Below are 17,976 nucleotides of genomic sequence, written 5' to 3' on the forward strand. Positions count from 1 at the left end.
TAAACACATATATAATAAGAAACGTGCTTTCCGTGCTGACAGCTTGACTCTTTAAACAGAAAAAATGAGTTTATTTACAAACCCAAGCAAAAAGCTTCAACGCCCCTGTGTAGTGGAAGTTAAATTAAACAAGACTGGAAACAAATCCCAACGTGAACTGCGTGGGTTGCATCAAGTTAGTGCAGGCCATGCGTCTGGTGCATGGGAATACCACTATCAACATTTAGTTAGAGATTTACGACATATGCTTTTCCAAGTTACACTACTCATGGTCACTCCGGTCCCCGTGTGGAAACGGAATCAGTCGAGGGAATCCGAACGTCTACGGTCACATTAAGGCCAGTTCAATCATGCCAAACGGTTCAGGCCGAAAGAGAACCTGAATGATCAGGGAACGTAATGAGTGGTGGCCACAGCAAACTCGATTATTGTTGAGGGTTGTTGCTGATTCCGTAAAATAATGGTTTGCCTGCTCCAAACTGGATTTCAACATATCTGTCTGAAACTATCTTTATCGCCATATTAGCCATGACAACACGTGAGACTTAGGAATGTTTTTAAACCATGTCACAAGTTCCCGTACAAAACACAATGTGTTTTGAAATTGGACAATACGCAAATGCATGGGAAGCATAACTGGTTTAGAGGTCTGTAGTACTCCAACTCTCTGCTTTTTCCGTAGCTGTCAATATATCAGGTCGTGAGTTCGAATCCAACTTCCGTCTGGCAGTACCACGCGTCCGTGCTTTTAAAAGCTATGTCATAACGGGTTATCACATGAGGCTGTCATGTAATGAAAATACTCGTAGAAGCGGCCGTACCTGTAACACATTTAAGGGCATCTGTGTCACACTATACAGACAAAGCTGGGCACGTACATTATTGTTACACCCTATGAAATGCATCCATTAACACTGGCTTGCTTCAAAACGCGCATGGATCAACAGTTCACGTGAAACCCAATTTCAACATATGAAATATAATTATACACCATATTCACATTTATTTTTCTTTAAATGTGCCCTTTGTGTATATGGTAAGATGTCAGGGACCTTTATATTTGCTCATTCACTGTTTAAAAAAAAACAACACCTCAAACAAAATAAAAAAGCAAAAGACTAAAACACAACCACCATTAAGATTATTTTTGTATTTTTTTTTTTTGTGGGGGGTGTGTTTATTTTTTGCTTTGTTTTGGTTTTGTTTCTTTGACATAGCCCTGTTATCAGTTAATTCACATGAAGTTTACATCGCGGGGGCAGTGGGCTGAGCCTTGCATAGATGGCCTCAACAGGTTTCCGTACTCTCACTTGAGCGCCCTGTAGGTGGTGGTGTCAACAACAGACGCACGCTCGGATCCTAGCCGGGAAATTTCAATGCAGACCGTTTCACATGGTGTAGACGGATACACACGGAACTGACACTGGATGGGCTTATGAGCCCTGCATTTACCTAAACATGGGATGTGGATTGTTTTGTGGTGTTTTATACCTCACCTGTGTATGGACTGCATTAGGACAAGATGAGGGTAGGTGACATTTCTCGATCGACAAGCTATACGCAACTTTTCACCTGAGCCTAATGCCGTACCGCCCGTCAAGGAGCGATACAGGTGATACGAACACCAGTGTTCAATGTACTACTTCATTTTGTTATCGATTGGGATGTGATATCAACTTTATTCGCCAGTGCAATATTGCAAATTTGTTTCAAAGTGTACAACACTGTCGCGAAACTTGCGCCGATGTATTTGCCTGAATGAGTCACTCACTGCTCACCTCCTTTTCTTGTCATGTCCGCGACGGAGAAGTTTTTACAGTGTCGTGGCTCTATTTTAAGCCTATTTAATTCGGAACTCGTTCCGATATCTGTTCATAAGTAGACAGATCTTTTGATAAATTTCCAAACGCAAACATCACTCGATCGCCCAGACTGATATAATGCTGAGTGCACACACGGCGGCGAACTTCAAAGCCGATTAATTGCTTAACTACCTGTGGTTATACAGGTCCATAGAGAACCTGTAACGTTGAAACCAATCCTATGTCAGGGACTGGAAATAATTACCGTAATATACACATGGGCAAAGGTTCCGCACATCAACATAAATATTGATGAAGCAAAACCATATAAACAGATTGATTCAAGTTCAAAGTTTTTCATTAACAGTGTGATAAGTTGAGGAGACATCAAGAATCACTTCCTTAAGGGTTTCTGTGTAGGAATATTGAATTGCTAGCTGTGATTTTGTTTTGTTTTCATCATGAATGATTTTCAATACAGTAATCCAAATAAAAGTCATGTAGTTGAGTATTCAACCAGATCTTTAACTTGTATACAGTAAGCATGTCACTGCCTGTAACAATTAACACCTTGCATTTGTCAAAAGTAGGTCACTCTTGTTAAAGGAGGGTGACACATTTTTGCCCCATCAGCGAAAAGAATGGAACCTGATGTATCAGGCATTGCCACCTCAGGTACTATTCTTTATGGTACAAAGCAAACAGTCTGTCCCCCAACACCCTGTGTGTCAAGGGGCCCTCTCCACGGGTCGATCTAGGGCTTCGTTTCTAGTTGCAGGTTCCAGGTTTACAACCCTAGAGACTATGTTATATGTAGGTTAGTGTTGAGAGAGAATTTGGTACTCATACATAGGGGTAGTGACCTGTCACCAGTCAAATTGAGGAGAAAATGCCCCATGTATTTATAGTGGCTGTTATGGCTGTGGTTCAGAAAGTTTGTAAAGCAAACATTATTACAGTGTTTTGTTGCCCTTGTGACTCTTTATGTTCAATCTATAGATTGGTCTTAAAATATACTGCTTTTTTAAGTCCATGTGTATCAATTTTTGTGACAATGACCCTACCCTCAGTTCATTCATTTTCACCAGGATTGTGAGAGGATTATGTTTGTACTTCATTTCTGTGTAACTTTTCAGCATAGTTTGTTCTTCAGTTTGTCTGATTTTTCATCTTTAAAAATAGAAGTAAAAGGATAAGTTTCTTACTACTGTTTGACAATTCACTCAAAAGTCAAACAATTACCTTTGATATTTTACCAAATGTTTTTAAGCAAATCAGGATCATAGCTTAAACTGGTTTTATAACAATGATGTCATATCTTCATATCTGATTCATCAGTAGCTCTTTCTGGCAATAAACAGCACCGTTCTTCAAAGGCTTGTATTACTTTTGTGCCAGTTATTCAGACATCCATTTATTACCCTAAAGCATGAAGGCCAATACACCATAGAAACCTCCATACCACCTGATGGTCTGTCGTAAACAGCCTCCTAAAGATTTCCAGGTCCCAGCACTAAAACCAACAGCACCAAGAAGATCACCCTGTCTTATCAGCATGTAGGCTGCATTAGCTCTCTGTATCAGTGCTGTGGTAGGGTGACCTTTCCCTTCCGCTGCCAACATTTACTGTAGAAGATTTGTGTGCAAAGCTAATACACTGCTCAGCCAATGAAAAATTCCTGTATGAATCTACAAAGTGACGCTTGTTGATGTTCTACTATGACTGCCAAACCTAACATTCCGGTGTTTGGATGCCATATTGGAGATGCATTTTGAGACTTCTTGGGTTAGACGCATGATATTTGTAGTAACTCATCATACAAACTTTGCATTGATTTGAATTATTTAAAGGTGTAAATGATTCCAAGGGGCTTAATTTATTGATATTGAAGTATTTATTGAAGTTTTGATAACAAAATGTAATATCTATGGCTTACTACTATCAATGTTTATCAATTAATAACACCTGTTGAGAAAGGGATTTTATTTAAATGACTGATACCAGTTTTCAAATATTTATATTTATGTTATGTGTTATTCATAAAATCGTGATCATTGTTTTTTGCTGTATATTAATCGTATAAGAATATGATAAAGTGTTAAGACCTGGGATTGATTCTCCACAAGGGTACAATGTGTGAAGTTCATTTTGGTGTTCCCAGCCATGATATTGCTGGAATATTGCTAAAAGCAGCATAAAGTTGAACTCATTCACTCTACAGTTGATTCCCTTTTAACTATCTTGTATGCATCATGAAAGTAGATCTGTGTTCATGACACTATGACCTACATATTTGACAAATCTATCTTGTAATGTTAGTGAACAAGCTAGAGGAATTAACCAGATTGAGTCTTTAATTGAACCATGGTAAATTTATCATCTGATATGTCTCCAGCATGCCAGAGGCAGTTCAACACAAAGACTATCCTCACATCAAACAAATGGTATTATATTGCTGTCAGATACTGGAGCAATGTTATGAGACTGGTTTGACAGATCACTTGTATTTACTCCCTACAAATTGTATTATGTCACATCTTTGTACACAACACATCAATCTATCAGAGCATGATGGAAGCTTTGATGTCTGTGTTTGAAATATATAGCATTCAGGTCACAAGTCCAGATAAATTCCTAGCTTATCCTTGTGTTCAGTATGAAAGTTAGGTACTTGTTGAAATCTGGGTCTAGAATATGTCCTCCTAGCTAGAGCACAACATAATAATGTTTTCTGTTTTAAATTTCATTTGTGCATGGGGGGCTTAACAAGTTTATGTTTAGGTGCTAGTGTATGTTTAGATGCTAGTGTATGTTAAGATGCTAGTGTATGTTTAGATGCTAGTGTATGTATAGATGCTAGTGTATGTTTAGATGCTAGTGTATGTTTAGATGCTAGTGTATGTTTAGATGCTAGTGTATGTTTAGATGCTAGTGTATGTATAGATGCAAGTCTATGAAGCTGAAACCTTGAGAGAGAAAGGGTTCATATAACTAAAATGGTTCTGCTCTGGAAACCAGATACATTTAACACAGACATGATGGAAAACATGTAAAATAAATCTGCTGGTAAAGAAAACAAACCTGTTGGATTACAATTCTTAAGGCCTCCATCTATAGTGTTCTCAGTCTATACGGGGCTGGGAAGTTATGATGAAAAGGAATAAACACTCAATTTGTGATAATTTCTTTGATGAACATTGCTAAACTAAATATATCATCTGTACAAGTAATAACTTGAACAAACTGATTGTCCTACATTCGTTATAGATTTAAAGTAAGGTATACTAATATAGTTTAGTTTTATCCCAGATGAATACAGCTTACCTAACCAATTCTACTTGTATTGTCGCCGTAAGAATTATGGTAATATTTCTTTTACAATGTCAGTGGTTTTGATGAACAAAGTCAAACAAAAATAAGGTGAAGTGGAAAAAAATAGGGTCAGCATGAGTGACTTGCGTTTGAAAGACAGTTTATTTCCAAGAAGTAATATACCTCCATGAAAGCTGATAAAGGACATTAACATCACTGTCCCATACAAGCCATGTCACTCAGGTTGATAATGACACCCATTGAAATATACATACACATATTTCATCCCCACTTGGAGATCTATAGCAACACCTTACACACAGACCACAACAATGGTTTATCAGCCAAATGTCACTTTGCAAACAACATAAGCCAGTGAAGAATGCTATGAGAACCAAGAAGACTTAGGACCAGAGATAGCCATATATATCTCAAGATGGTTAAAGCCAGTCTTTCTAGAAATGTTTGTGAGTGATTTGGCTTGTTTGACCCTCAGCTTATGCTGTTTGAGTAGCCATCAGGGGGTGGGATTCGGTTACAAAGATTTGATCAGAACATCTGTCCAGTTCATGTGGTCGCTGTAAAGTCTTCGGGATACTTTGATCAGAAGGCTTTGTATCTTTTCATTAATACAATATGGATATTTGTTGTTCCCCTGCTGGGATTTTATTTCACCTCAGATTTCTTTGAATGGATTGTTGGTTTGATAGTGTTATCTCTGTCTTTAGAACATACAACAGTTTGTCATTAGTTTACCCTGTGATCCTAGTAGGAGGCAACCAAACAACAAATGCATGACTAATGTGTCTTCATCTTTTCTGTAAAATTTAGTAAGCCTGGATTAGAAATTAGTAACAATTATGTAGGTTTCAGTTATGTTCGTTTGCCTGGAATGACTGTAAGACAGTTTTGTTACTTGTATCATGATTTGTACCTCATGCTTAGACGACATTCTCATCCTGAGGTCAACATTTTGTTCACATGACCCGATCATGGGGTGTGCATCTTTTCACGTGACCTTCTGTTTTTCTTTGCATGAAGTAGTCAGCTTGTTCACTTGATCTTATGATCATGACATTGACAAATCCTCTAATCCTGAAGTAGATGTGTTGTCTTCGGGACCTGATCATGAAGTAGACATGTCTACAGAACCTTCTGATGATGAAGGAAATTTCTTGTCCACCTGACCTTCTGGTCCTTAAATAGACATCCTGTCCACATGACTCTCTGATCATGAAGGAAATTTCTTGTCCACATGACCTTCTGATCTTGAAATAGACATCCTGTCCACATGGCCTTCTGATTGTGAAGTAGATTTCTTGTCTGCATGACCATCTGGTCCTGAAATAGATATTTTGTCCACATGACCTTCTGTTCTTGAAGTAGATTTCTTGTCCACAGAACCCTCTGTTCATGAAGTAGATTTCTTGTCCACAGAACCCTCTGTTCATGAAGTAAATTTCATGTCCACATGGCCTTCTGCTCCTGAAGTTCAGGGTAATAAAGCCTAAGCAGCTTTTGTCAGTACCGTTCAGACATGATAAATTAATACAACAGATTTTTAAGACTGACCATATCTCCCCTGAGACGCTATGTTTTCCTTGTCTTCCAGGACATCACTGCTTGTTGTTTGAGTCATGTAAGTGTTTCTGCTTATTACATACAGCCCTACTTGTCAGTGTAGTATGCTGCCTCCCATGTTTCAGACTTAGGTCTGTCAAGGGAGTATTTGTCATTGTCTCGAGGACTGCTTTGTGAATGCTCCTACATAGTTGAAATCCCGGTCTTATGACTGGATCACTTTCACTAAGTCTGTGGTACTTATCTATTCAAGTTTTTCATTTAACATTTAATAATGTCAGACTAGGACAACAAAATCAGTTGTCTACACATGGAATTTCATTGTTACAACAAGGGAATTGGGAAAAAAAATGGTTGATATTCACTGATAATTTTTGGTAACCATTACTGTTAGTCACTGATTAATGTTGATAAATTACATGAAGATCTGACATACATGTACACCCAAGGGCAATGGGGTAGCCTAGTAGTTGTTCACTCATGATACAGAAGATCCGGGTTTGATTCCCCACATGGGTACAGTGTGTGAAGCCCATTTCTGGTATCTCCCACCGTGATATTTCTACAGTACATATACCGTACACTGGGAATATGGTGGTGACAGGGGAGGGATCAGGTGCTAGGAGTAGTGGATGACATAAATTCCCTATTCTTAGACACCTGGTCTTATCACTGATTATCAGCAATCCTCTCTTTACTATTTTGCCTTGGCATCTGTTTGGCAGATTATCAGGACTGAGTATTCTCTGACATTTTGTATGTATATAGTTTAACACATGTACAACCTTTCTTCAGTCATTGTACCCGACAGTGTATCATTACTCCTGTCCGATCATGGGAGTTTGACGGGAGGTTCACATGTGTTCATCACAGATCATGATCAGGACAGAAAATATGTTAAAACATCACCTTTCATATATCTCTGTTAATAATATAATTATCTTCAATAAGCAGCCTCCTTGGATGCCTTTGTATATTAGTCTCTACCTGGATTTAACTAGAGTGTTCAGAGCAACAACCATGACTAAAACATCCCCTTCATTAAAACATTTTTGGCAATAAGAAACAAGTTTTCACACCAATATTTCGGCTGACCACCTGAACAGAACACCTTTGGACACCTTTGAACGCCTGTTGACACCATTGGCCCGACCATCACATCCATCCTTGCTGATGTTGCATGTGTTCATTGCGAACAGCTGGAAAATATCACCCCAAACCCAGACAGATCATAATTGTCAGAGCAAAGGGTATCTTCCCTACCTTTTGTGACAATCACGATCAGGGAGATTAAGTGTCCCTCTGTGCTGGAACAGACACTACCCACCATGAAGTTTCAAATCTGTTGGCTTATTTTATGTATCTAGAGATTTGTGCATGTGGAAAATGCTGTTCCCCTTAGGGAAATGTCAGGCAACTTTGACAGCCACATGAAATGTCATGCCTTTTGACAAAAGGAGGTCACTGTGGAAGGGGGATTTAAAGTTTAAGAAAAAGCATTGCTGCATATCTGGTATCAGTTTACCATTGTCATCTGGTATTTAAGCACTGAATATATTTGGGCTACAAAGCAGAAATATTTGGTTGACTCTCACTGTAATGTTCCAGCTGAAGCATTTTAAAACATCCACAGATGTGGAGAATTTTGATGACATTTAAAACAGGTGTTCCCAAGGGTTGTCATGATATGCCAGTTGTAATTCACAAGACATGAGCTTGGACTAAACATGCACAATGATGTCACAGAAGAATTGTTTGCTTGATGCTGTCATCTGTGACTTCAGATAATATGGCACCATTTTTTAATCATTATGACAAAAGGTTGTGTATCGAATGGTAAATTTGAAGTGTGATGCACTTTACACTAAAGGATATTTGTGTGTGTCCTATATTTTGTGTTGATGAAGGAGAAAATTTAAAACTCAGGGTGGTTGTTTGAATGCACTTTCAATTTAGAGGGCACCACGAATCATTTGCTTCATATTTAAAATATGCTGGATGGCCCAGGGGTTAAAATATTCACTTGTTATGCCAAAGACACAGGTTCAATCAGTACTTGAGTAATATGTGTGAAAGTATTTTCTCGTATCCCTTGCCATGATGTTGTAATATTGCAAAAAGTTCTGACCAAAGAGTGTATGAAATATATAATTCTACCATGACTTCAGTAAATACTGGATTGTGATTGGCTAATCAAAGTCATCCAGAGGTATATAATCGCGTTATATACATCTGATTTTCAAACACATTATGTACTTGTTTAAAATCTGAATAACACGGTTATGGTAGAATGGAGATAAACGTATTGTGTTGGGAAGTCAGCGGTATATTATTATTATATATTATTATAATAGCTCTAAATTTGATTTAAAACCGAATGCGAATCAAATTTAGAGCTATTATAATTTCGTTATATACCGCTGATTCCCCAACACAGTATGTTTATCTCCTAATTGTGTGATATAATACCAATGCCTTGATGATGTGAGATTTGCAGGCTTTTTCATTTTGTGATTTAGGAGTATACATACAACAGATTAGTACATTGTAGCTATTGCTGATGATGTTACCATTTTATCCTTGCTTTCACCTTGGTTTTTCTTTTTTTCAATTTTTTTCACCAGTACATGAGAGATACATGTGTATTATACATTTGACAGATATTTGAAATGTTTTGTCCACTGATATTGGTTCAGATATTTATGCCTCAGAGATTTTCGTGATTTTCGTTTTTGAAGAATTAAGACTGGCCTTTTAGGCCACAGAAATTTCCATTGTAATCTTGGCTAGACAGTGTAAATGAGAAAGCTGTCAAAAGAACAAAGTGTTGAGAGACAGAGCAGATACAGCTGATTTTCACTCATGAAGAATAAGACTGGGGTCACGCCCCACCCCAGGGTGCCACTCCATTCTCCTTCATGTGATTCACAGACAAACAAGAGGAGTAGTTGTTTCATATTCTGTATGGGGTACGAGACAGGGTGACCCTCTTCGTCCATTGTTGTTATGGGATTTTGACCAGAAAATGTTGTTTCTGTCTTTTGAGATGTTAAGGTGTGTTGAATGAAGTATTTTTGGTCATTTATGAAAAGGATTAAAATTCCAACTTTGCACGATGAATGCTTTGATCATTTGTACAAGACCATAGCACTGAGACATCACACACCTTAACATACATGTACTTACTTCTTGGGCAGCATATTAGAAGATGGTGTTCAAGGATATGACAAAATGTTATGGATGTCAACTTGTTCTTTATGGTGTTCATGAACTTTTCCTTGCCCTTTCATCACTCTAATGATGACGAGACATGGAAAAGCCAGGAATGTTGCGTGTGCAAAGAAGTGGACATCCATAATGTTTTGTCTAATACTTAGAGTAGTCTTAATCATGCTGAGGTTGCCTTTCACAAATGGACCCAGGTCTCATTTCATGTTTAGTCCAAATGTTCAGTTTATGAAAGTCATAATGTAAAAACATTCTCTTACTTATATTCATTTCCTGAATTCTGCTGTTGCTTACTTTCTCACATCCACCATTCCGAAACATCCTCCAGGGAAAGAACTGACTACATCCACGGAAAATCCTGCAGTTCAGCTACAACAATAAAGGTTAAATCGTGACAATTTTATGTTCCGTATCTGGTGTCAAATGATGACTGCTGACCATGTACCTGGACAAGGAGATTAAGGAAAGAATAATAAACAAAGACACTTTGCGATTGGGGCATCAATACAGGTTAAGTCCCAGAAATTTACAGTTAGGATAAAATATCTTATAATAACCCCCGCTGTGTTCAAGACATGTGCAAGTCTTCAATTACAAGACCACCTGATATGGACACCTGAAATTTCTTTGAGGGGAAATGTACGAGGCTGTAGGTGATATGAGCACTGTGTCAACATTTCTCCTGATCTGTGGTTACCAGTTTCAGATACAATACATGAGTAAATAGACACTGGACAGGTAATCAACATGGATGGGGAAGATTTCGTAGATACAATATAAGCGTGAATATCTAGGATTCTATTTCACAGAGGGCTTAGTGGGAGGGATTTCATTGTCTTGTAGGGGTTCGTTTACAAAGGTAAATTGACATGGCTGACCACAAGACACTGATACTTACGTGTGTGTGTAACTTGTTTCAGTTTTTGAATGAAAAGAACAGGTGTGAATTTCCAACATTCCTTCAGAGATAGAGATTGGGGGATTATAAAGGTTTGTTTTGATGCATTTGGATAAAGGTATTTCCACAGGTGTTATTGTATGTGTCTATATTTCAAGTTTATTTCATGTTTATTTTAATGAACATGCCTCCAGTCAATGAGCAAGGGAATGTAAAATAATGTCCCATGCAGACAGAGCCATTACAATTCAGGTCAGAATCCAATCCATGCTTATCATGAAAAGGGACTATTAGATCATGTGATGTGACTCGTATATTATTATACAACTGCAACATGGCTGAGTGGGGCGATGATAATCAAATAAAACAAACACACATAGATAAGGTATTCACATCCATACTACCCAGACATATCTGAAGTCTCAAGTGTTGCTGTGATGAACCTGGAAAAATATGTATTCTAACCATGCTCATTATACTTGTATTGTTTTAAAACATAAACATCACACCTTGATTAAAATTTTTTGTTCTCAATGTTATCATCAGTTAATCTGCAATTTGAAGGGAAACCGTTAAGGATAGATCTACTGTGTTTCACTATACGATTACTTGACTTACTACGCTGCCTGTTGTGATACGTGAGTGAGTGAGTGAGTATGGTTTTTTGTCACCTTAAGCAATATTCCAGCACTATCATGGGACACAAAAAATGGGCTTCACACATTGTACCCTTGTGGGGAAACAAACCTGGGACTTTGGCGTGACGAACAAAGACTTTAACCACAAGGCTACCCCACCGCCCCTGGTATGACATGTATGGTATCACAGCTGTAGCATAATTGCCCGTATCCCACGTTTCAACTCACTCAGTGTAAAACACTCAAGGAGGTTTGAATTTACTTAGATATATATTTGATTGGCAGTTGTTGTGGATTTTGCACAAGAGGTGTCAAATAATTACACTTACATTTTCTTGGTGTTTATTGCAAGCAGGATGCTTCATGACAAGTGATATATGCGCGATATTGGCGCCACCTGTCCAGTGTACATATCGTATCATCTCTGCTATAAACATGTGTAGTACAATGATGGGGTGAATTTCACTTGATGTGGTATATCCAGCATTAAATACAATCAGTGATCAGATAGTTTCAGTTACATCTGCCTTTGACAGAGACATTAGTGTAATTAAAGCCAGTATCTATATTACAACTGGTGTGGAATGGAAGAAATGCACGATAAAAACTGTAAGTCTGTTTGTAATTATTCTGGTTCAGACATATTGAATGTGTAATATATTTCCTGTTTTTCCACCTCTTTAGAATGTGAACACCCTTCTCATCAGTCTTAAATTCCCGTTATTTTGATTTCAGAAACTCATTAACAGCAATTGCCCTGAATTAAAGAACAACTTGTTTAAGGGTCAAAGCATGTATAAATGGTAACATGACTCATTGTTTCACCACTTCTATATCAAGATTGGTGATTTTGATATATTAAATTTATCATTTCAATTTTTTCCTTCCTGCTTGGAAGGGGAATCTTTATTGAACTATTGTACTCCACTCACAAAATGTAAGAAGTTGTTCCCAATAAATTTGTCCATATTGTGCTTCCATATTTCTACTGTGCCACTCAAAGAAATTGATATTTTTATATCTAATGTAAGACAACCATATTTTTTACATTTTGATTTCAACAAAATATAGTGCATTAATAGATAAGAAACATGAAATTGATGAAACAGAAACAAAATATCCTAAGGTTCAGTGCAATTAATATCTTGCATAAATATGCTATTCTTGTAAAATGTTTGACCATCTTCCAACCAGTTTTTTTTATCGGCATGTAAACAAACAGTGAAAACCATATAACCATAAATTCTGACACCTTTACATCAAGCCCCCAGGGTATATGTGGTTAACCATAACTGCTTGCAGTCCATGCTGACTTGTTCCATGAAGGAGCTCTAGAGCGGTTTTACAGTGTACATATATAGACGCCTTTGTTATTTACAAGTTTGTTTCAGGTAATATTAACCATGTGTTGGGAACAATAAGGTTTTGTATTCAAAGTGACCATAACTATTTCCTGAGAGTATTCTTAACCTGAATGGTGGCTGAATTAAGTGGTTCCTGTTTTTATACATCTACACAGGGTGGGGGAATGAAATACCTTATTCCACCCAATAAATGATTCAGGTTTGTTTGGAGACAGACCATTTCCATGTTTGTTGGAACTGAAAAGAAATACTATACCTTCATTTGCACTAATAATATAATAAATTCATGGGATGTCTGCAGAATCAAAGGATGTATGTCTTTAAACGATTAAAAACATTACAAAACATGTTTTTTCTGTAATTCCCTAAAAGGTAATTACTACCCAAAACAATGGAATATACATTTTAAGAGAATTTTATGTATGATTATAATATTTTTGTTTCTTCGACTAACTTTATTTCTGAGATGTGAGTTAACATAGTTTATGTGATATGGTTATATAAAATGTCAACAAGAATACATATTTTATGTTATCCCTGCCTGATCTGTTATCCAACTCCTTGTTATGATGGAACGTATTTGGAAGATTATGTTCAAATGAAGCTGAGACTTAAATGTAGGTGTGTCCTTTAAAATACAAAAGGCTGAAACCAGATACCCATCAGGGTGTTTTCATGCCAATTTAGTTTGGGATCAACCTTCTGACAGCAAGTAAATCCGTCAAACAAGGCAAAATTTGATTTACCGGTATTTAATTTCATATGCTGTAGGTACTGCATCTGCTAAGGAATAATCTGTATTGTGCTTACATTCACATTTGTGGACTGTTCAGCTCAGCTGAGCAGATTTGCAGCATCTGACAGCTTTTGTCAGTTTTTTTTGTTTTCAATGACTGAAGCACATATTGGCAGGCAATGAATCACAGACCTGAGTAAACTGGTGAAGATTTAGAAGTAAGTACAACTTTCTTGGAAAATTTGGAAAAAACTCTTAAACTTAATTCCTGTTAATGAGTATGTGGCAGATAGTTGAAATTTGATTCTATGAATTTAAATGTGGACCACAGGTAAGTTGGTGACATTTATTAGAGGATGTAAGGTATTGTGTGTGTAGTGAAGGAATGTGATGGAAGCTGTTTAGCAGTGCCAGATTATAAGTGTGTGAAGCGAGACGACATGAGATATTCTTGAAGAGGAATTTTGACCTATGTCGCATACTAAGCTAAAAAGATGTGATGAAAATTCTTATTTGTGTCAATGAGGTTGTAAAATTCTGAGATGATAAAGGCAACTGTCTCTGTAGAAAGGATGAAATTATCAGATTTTACATTAAGTAAATTCATTCAACATTATTTTTTCCTCATATTGTTTTGGGGTTAGTTGTTTTCAGCTTTAGTGCATATATACTCATGGAAATAAATAAGGGAACACTTGAAAGTACAAGTGTTCCTGTATTTATTTCTAAAGTTTCACCCTCAGTGTAATACATACCTTGTGACGAAAACCAGGAAAAGAATAAATGAACACTTCTACTTCCATATGTTTCCGTATTTGCTTATTTGTTTCCATGAGTATATAGTTTTGAAATAGTGATCTTATAAACCACATGTCATCAGGGATACACTGTATGAAAAAAAACCATATTAACTGCTGACTGATATTGGTGATGAAATGTTGTTTGTGTCCATTCAGCAGGATTTTAAAACCACAACCGTGGTGGTGACTCAAATGACAATTGTCAGCCCAAGTCATTAGTTTATTATAAGATATAATAGATCTGAATTTATTTGTACATATTTATATCAAGAGTTCAAATAACAGGAACGAAAAAGCCATTATCCACTTTGTACTATATATAGAACACAAAATGTGAGTATTCATGGTGTACTTTTGTGTGTTTTTTTAAATATTTATGAAAGCTTTCCTGGTTCTTGATTTGTTTTGTATAGTATAGATGAAATAAATTTTGAACCACAATATCAAAGGCAAATTTACTGCAAAATGTAAACTTAATCCCATTTCACAATCTTTCATTTATGTTTTTATTGAGGCTCCAGTGAATGATCATGAATTTCACATGAATATCCCTACAAGATGAGACTGACTCGGACTTTTAGCATAATGCCTAACTTGCAGTGAACGAGATAAGTGTCTAAACAAACACATAAAGCGTACCACTTAGATCGTAATTCATCATGTTCTAAATTCATGCTTGCACAGATTTCACATACTTAACAAGAAATCCTACTTAATGTTAGATAGGGTACACAGACACATCCCGTCCTTGATGTTCACCTACTGCTTTGTTTACTTTCTACTTCTGTGTTAGAATTAATAAACGTCTTGGGTTGAATGACCTAGCTAAAATTCCAAGCCTTGGGTTAATTAAATATCTTAATTTTATTTTACTTTTGATGGTATTCACAAAGTGTATTTGAAAAAGAAATGAAAATTATACTTGTGAATTATCCCAGTGAGACGCTTTACTAGAAACATATGTTCAATGTTAAAGGACACATAAGAAAGATGTAATTTGATGAAGATATCTAGTTGTGTGGAAGATATTGTCAAGAGGAATCCAAAGTAAGGTGATATGTTATCTCTTGTTTGACAGCAGTGTGATGATATGGGTTTATGTTTTATACCTGACCCAACAGCATTTTTGAGGTGTCTATTCTGAGACCTGTCGAATGACAGTGTAGAGGACCAGCTCTACATAGCGATGGATCATATCGGTAGTCTGTCGGAGCTCAGAGGGGACATACCTGGCCTCTGTTTAGGAGGACATTGTCAGAGTGAAATAGAGCAGCAAGTCTCCTGGGAAAGTTTGTCAGTGATATTATACACTACGTATCATGTTTGGAGGGGAATTCTGGCGTCTTTATACGGGTTGTGACGAAATGTGTTTTATTAAGGATTGTGAAAATAAATATTGGATTATAAAGAAGTGTGGATTATCCGTCCTGTGTGAATTATTCTTGTCGTTAATGGGAACAGTTGGCTCAGTTATCTACATATAATATGGTTTTGGACAGAGTTGTGTCCCTTTGGTATGTAAGTAACCAGTTACTATCTGTTCAGATCCCATATTCACTACAACTGCTTTCCAATGACATGTTACTACAAATAACACTGTCAGTCTCTCCAGTGTGAGAACATGGCTATTGTTAGAGCATTAGATCAAGCGATTTTTGTAGCAGTTACATTATTGTAATGATCATGACATATTTATGGAGACCCATGAAGATCCGGGTTAGAACTGACCTTCAGTAACCCATGTTTGTCATAACTAACGGGATCGGGATCGGGTGGTCAGACTGGCTGACTTGGTTGACACATGTCATTGTATCCTAGTTGAGTATATAGCCGAGTGTGGCATAAACTAAATTCACTAACTCACACTGTATTGAATGGACTTTGTATGATGACTAAGATGAACCTAAATAACATTAGGTGGGGTTTTTGTGTGTGCATGTTAACTCGCCAAATGTAAGCTTATATTCATGAAAGGTGCTGTGCATACAGAAATCAAATAATATAAATATATGTGAGTCACTGAACAAGACCAATGTGCTTGATACGCTTCATTTTGGTGCTTATGCACCACGTACAGTTCTCTTCTCTCAGTTCTCTACCTGTTTACATGGTGGTGAAAGTGGATGACTGAGTACATGGTAAAACTCGTAAGTTACCAAAATTTACTCAAGGAACATAAACAAACATTTATCGAGCCAGTACGTTAGATCCCATGAATCTGTCTGGTACTTTCATATGTCAATAACCTAAAACGACATGGATTATTTGGCATTTGTTAATAAATGACTCACCCGGACAAATATTTAAACTTGTTAAATACAGACACCTAAAAAGCGATGAGCAAGTTGGCCAGGATTACCATGACAAGGCTCATCATTCGCTCGACTTGCCGCAATTTTCATGGCCGCTCTAGACACCCCCTTGACATAACTCGTGTTGGCCTTGAAGCAAAGCAGTGATTTAACCTGAAACTTATTACCTAGCTGTCACTGATCACTGAAAAGCAGAGAATCATTCCACTGAGGCCTTCAAGGATAATGGCGATATTATAATCTTGTTCCAATATCGCTTACAATTTTTTAGTCATCAGTCATTTTCTCCAAGTTGTGGTTATCAAAATGGCCACAAAAGTCTATTTACATCTTTTGTAGAGAACCATCTGAAATTCTCAACAGGTGGTTTCCAAGTAATTGTATGATCATCTTTTTGCTTGCTAGGACAGACAGATGAATTCCTGTGCGTTGTTACAAGTCACAGGTCTTTTCTGATCACACCTTCAGAGATCAAAAAGGCCACTGAAAGAATATGGTGAAAAAACTTGATCTGTATGAAAAGTACTGCATGGGCTATCTCCACCATAGTTCAACTTGAACGTTTTGAAATGTAAATGTGAAAACTATGTGAGTGAGCAGATTTCTTTCACATCCTTCTGGAGTCTAACATGTCGCTTTCTAGGGCTGTCTCTAAAGTAAACATGTTCGTTTTGTCATTGTAGAGACATGTGTTTGCTCAGTGTTTTCATTTTGTAAAACTGGTGTCATTGGTTTTTGCATTAATGATCATTTGTTTGCCTTGTGCTTGAGAAGACAGAAGTTGGAGGAAAGGGTTATGTTTTTATTAATGACCTTTATATTACATATAGTTCAGCCTTAGACATTTATATCACAGACTAATGTATTTCTACAGGGACTGGGTGAGTGAATGCTGTTTTATGCAGTCGTGATTGTATGCCATCATATTGCATGTGATTGTGACATTGCAATATGACTAGGGAGTCTTCCTGCCCTTATTACTTTCAGGTTATTGACTGAATGGCATTCTTCTGGATACAGGTGGGTTGCCTTGTCTCTAGCAACATCACATGGTCTCTAGATGCATCTCATGAGCTCTGCTCTAGGTGCATCACATGGTCTCTAGATGAATCACATGGTCTCTAGGTGCATCACATGATATCTAGATGCATCTCATGGTCTGTAGATGCATAACACGATATCTAGATGCATCACATGGTCTCTAGGTGCATCTCATGGTCTTTAGATGCATTACGTCATCTCTAGATGCATCACATGGTCTCTAGATGCATCACATGGCGTCTGCTGCTTGGTTCAAATTACAT

The 17,976-nt window shown here is 37.1% G+C and overlaps 1 protein-coding gene across 1 annotated transcript in view; it reads left to right on the forward strand.

Moving 5' to 3' along the window:
- Positions 1 to 1,262: 1,262 nt before the first annotated feature.
- LOC137290654 (laminin subunit alpha-2-like) overlaps positions 1,263 to 17,976 on the forward strand; it is a 135,894-nt gene continuing 119,180 nt past the window's right edge. The window contains exon 1 of the mRNA XM_067821730.1: positions 1,263 to 1,528. Coding sequence (XP_067677831.1) covers positions 1,459 to 1,528 — 70 coding nt within the window. The 5' untranslated portion in view covers positions 1,263 to 1,458. The remainder of the gene's footprint in view (positions 1,529 to 17,976) is intronic.

This window comes from Haliotis asinina, chromosome 7, assembly GCF_037392515.1.
Source record: "Haliotis asinina isolate JCU_RB_2024 chromosome 7, JCU_Hal_asi_v2, whole genome shotgun sequence".
NCBI classification, from domain to species: Eukaryota; Metazoa; Mollusca; class Gastropoda; order Lepetellida; family Haliotidae; genus Haliotis; species Haliotis asinina.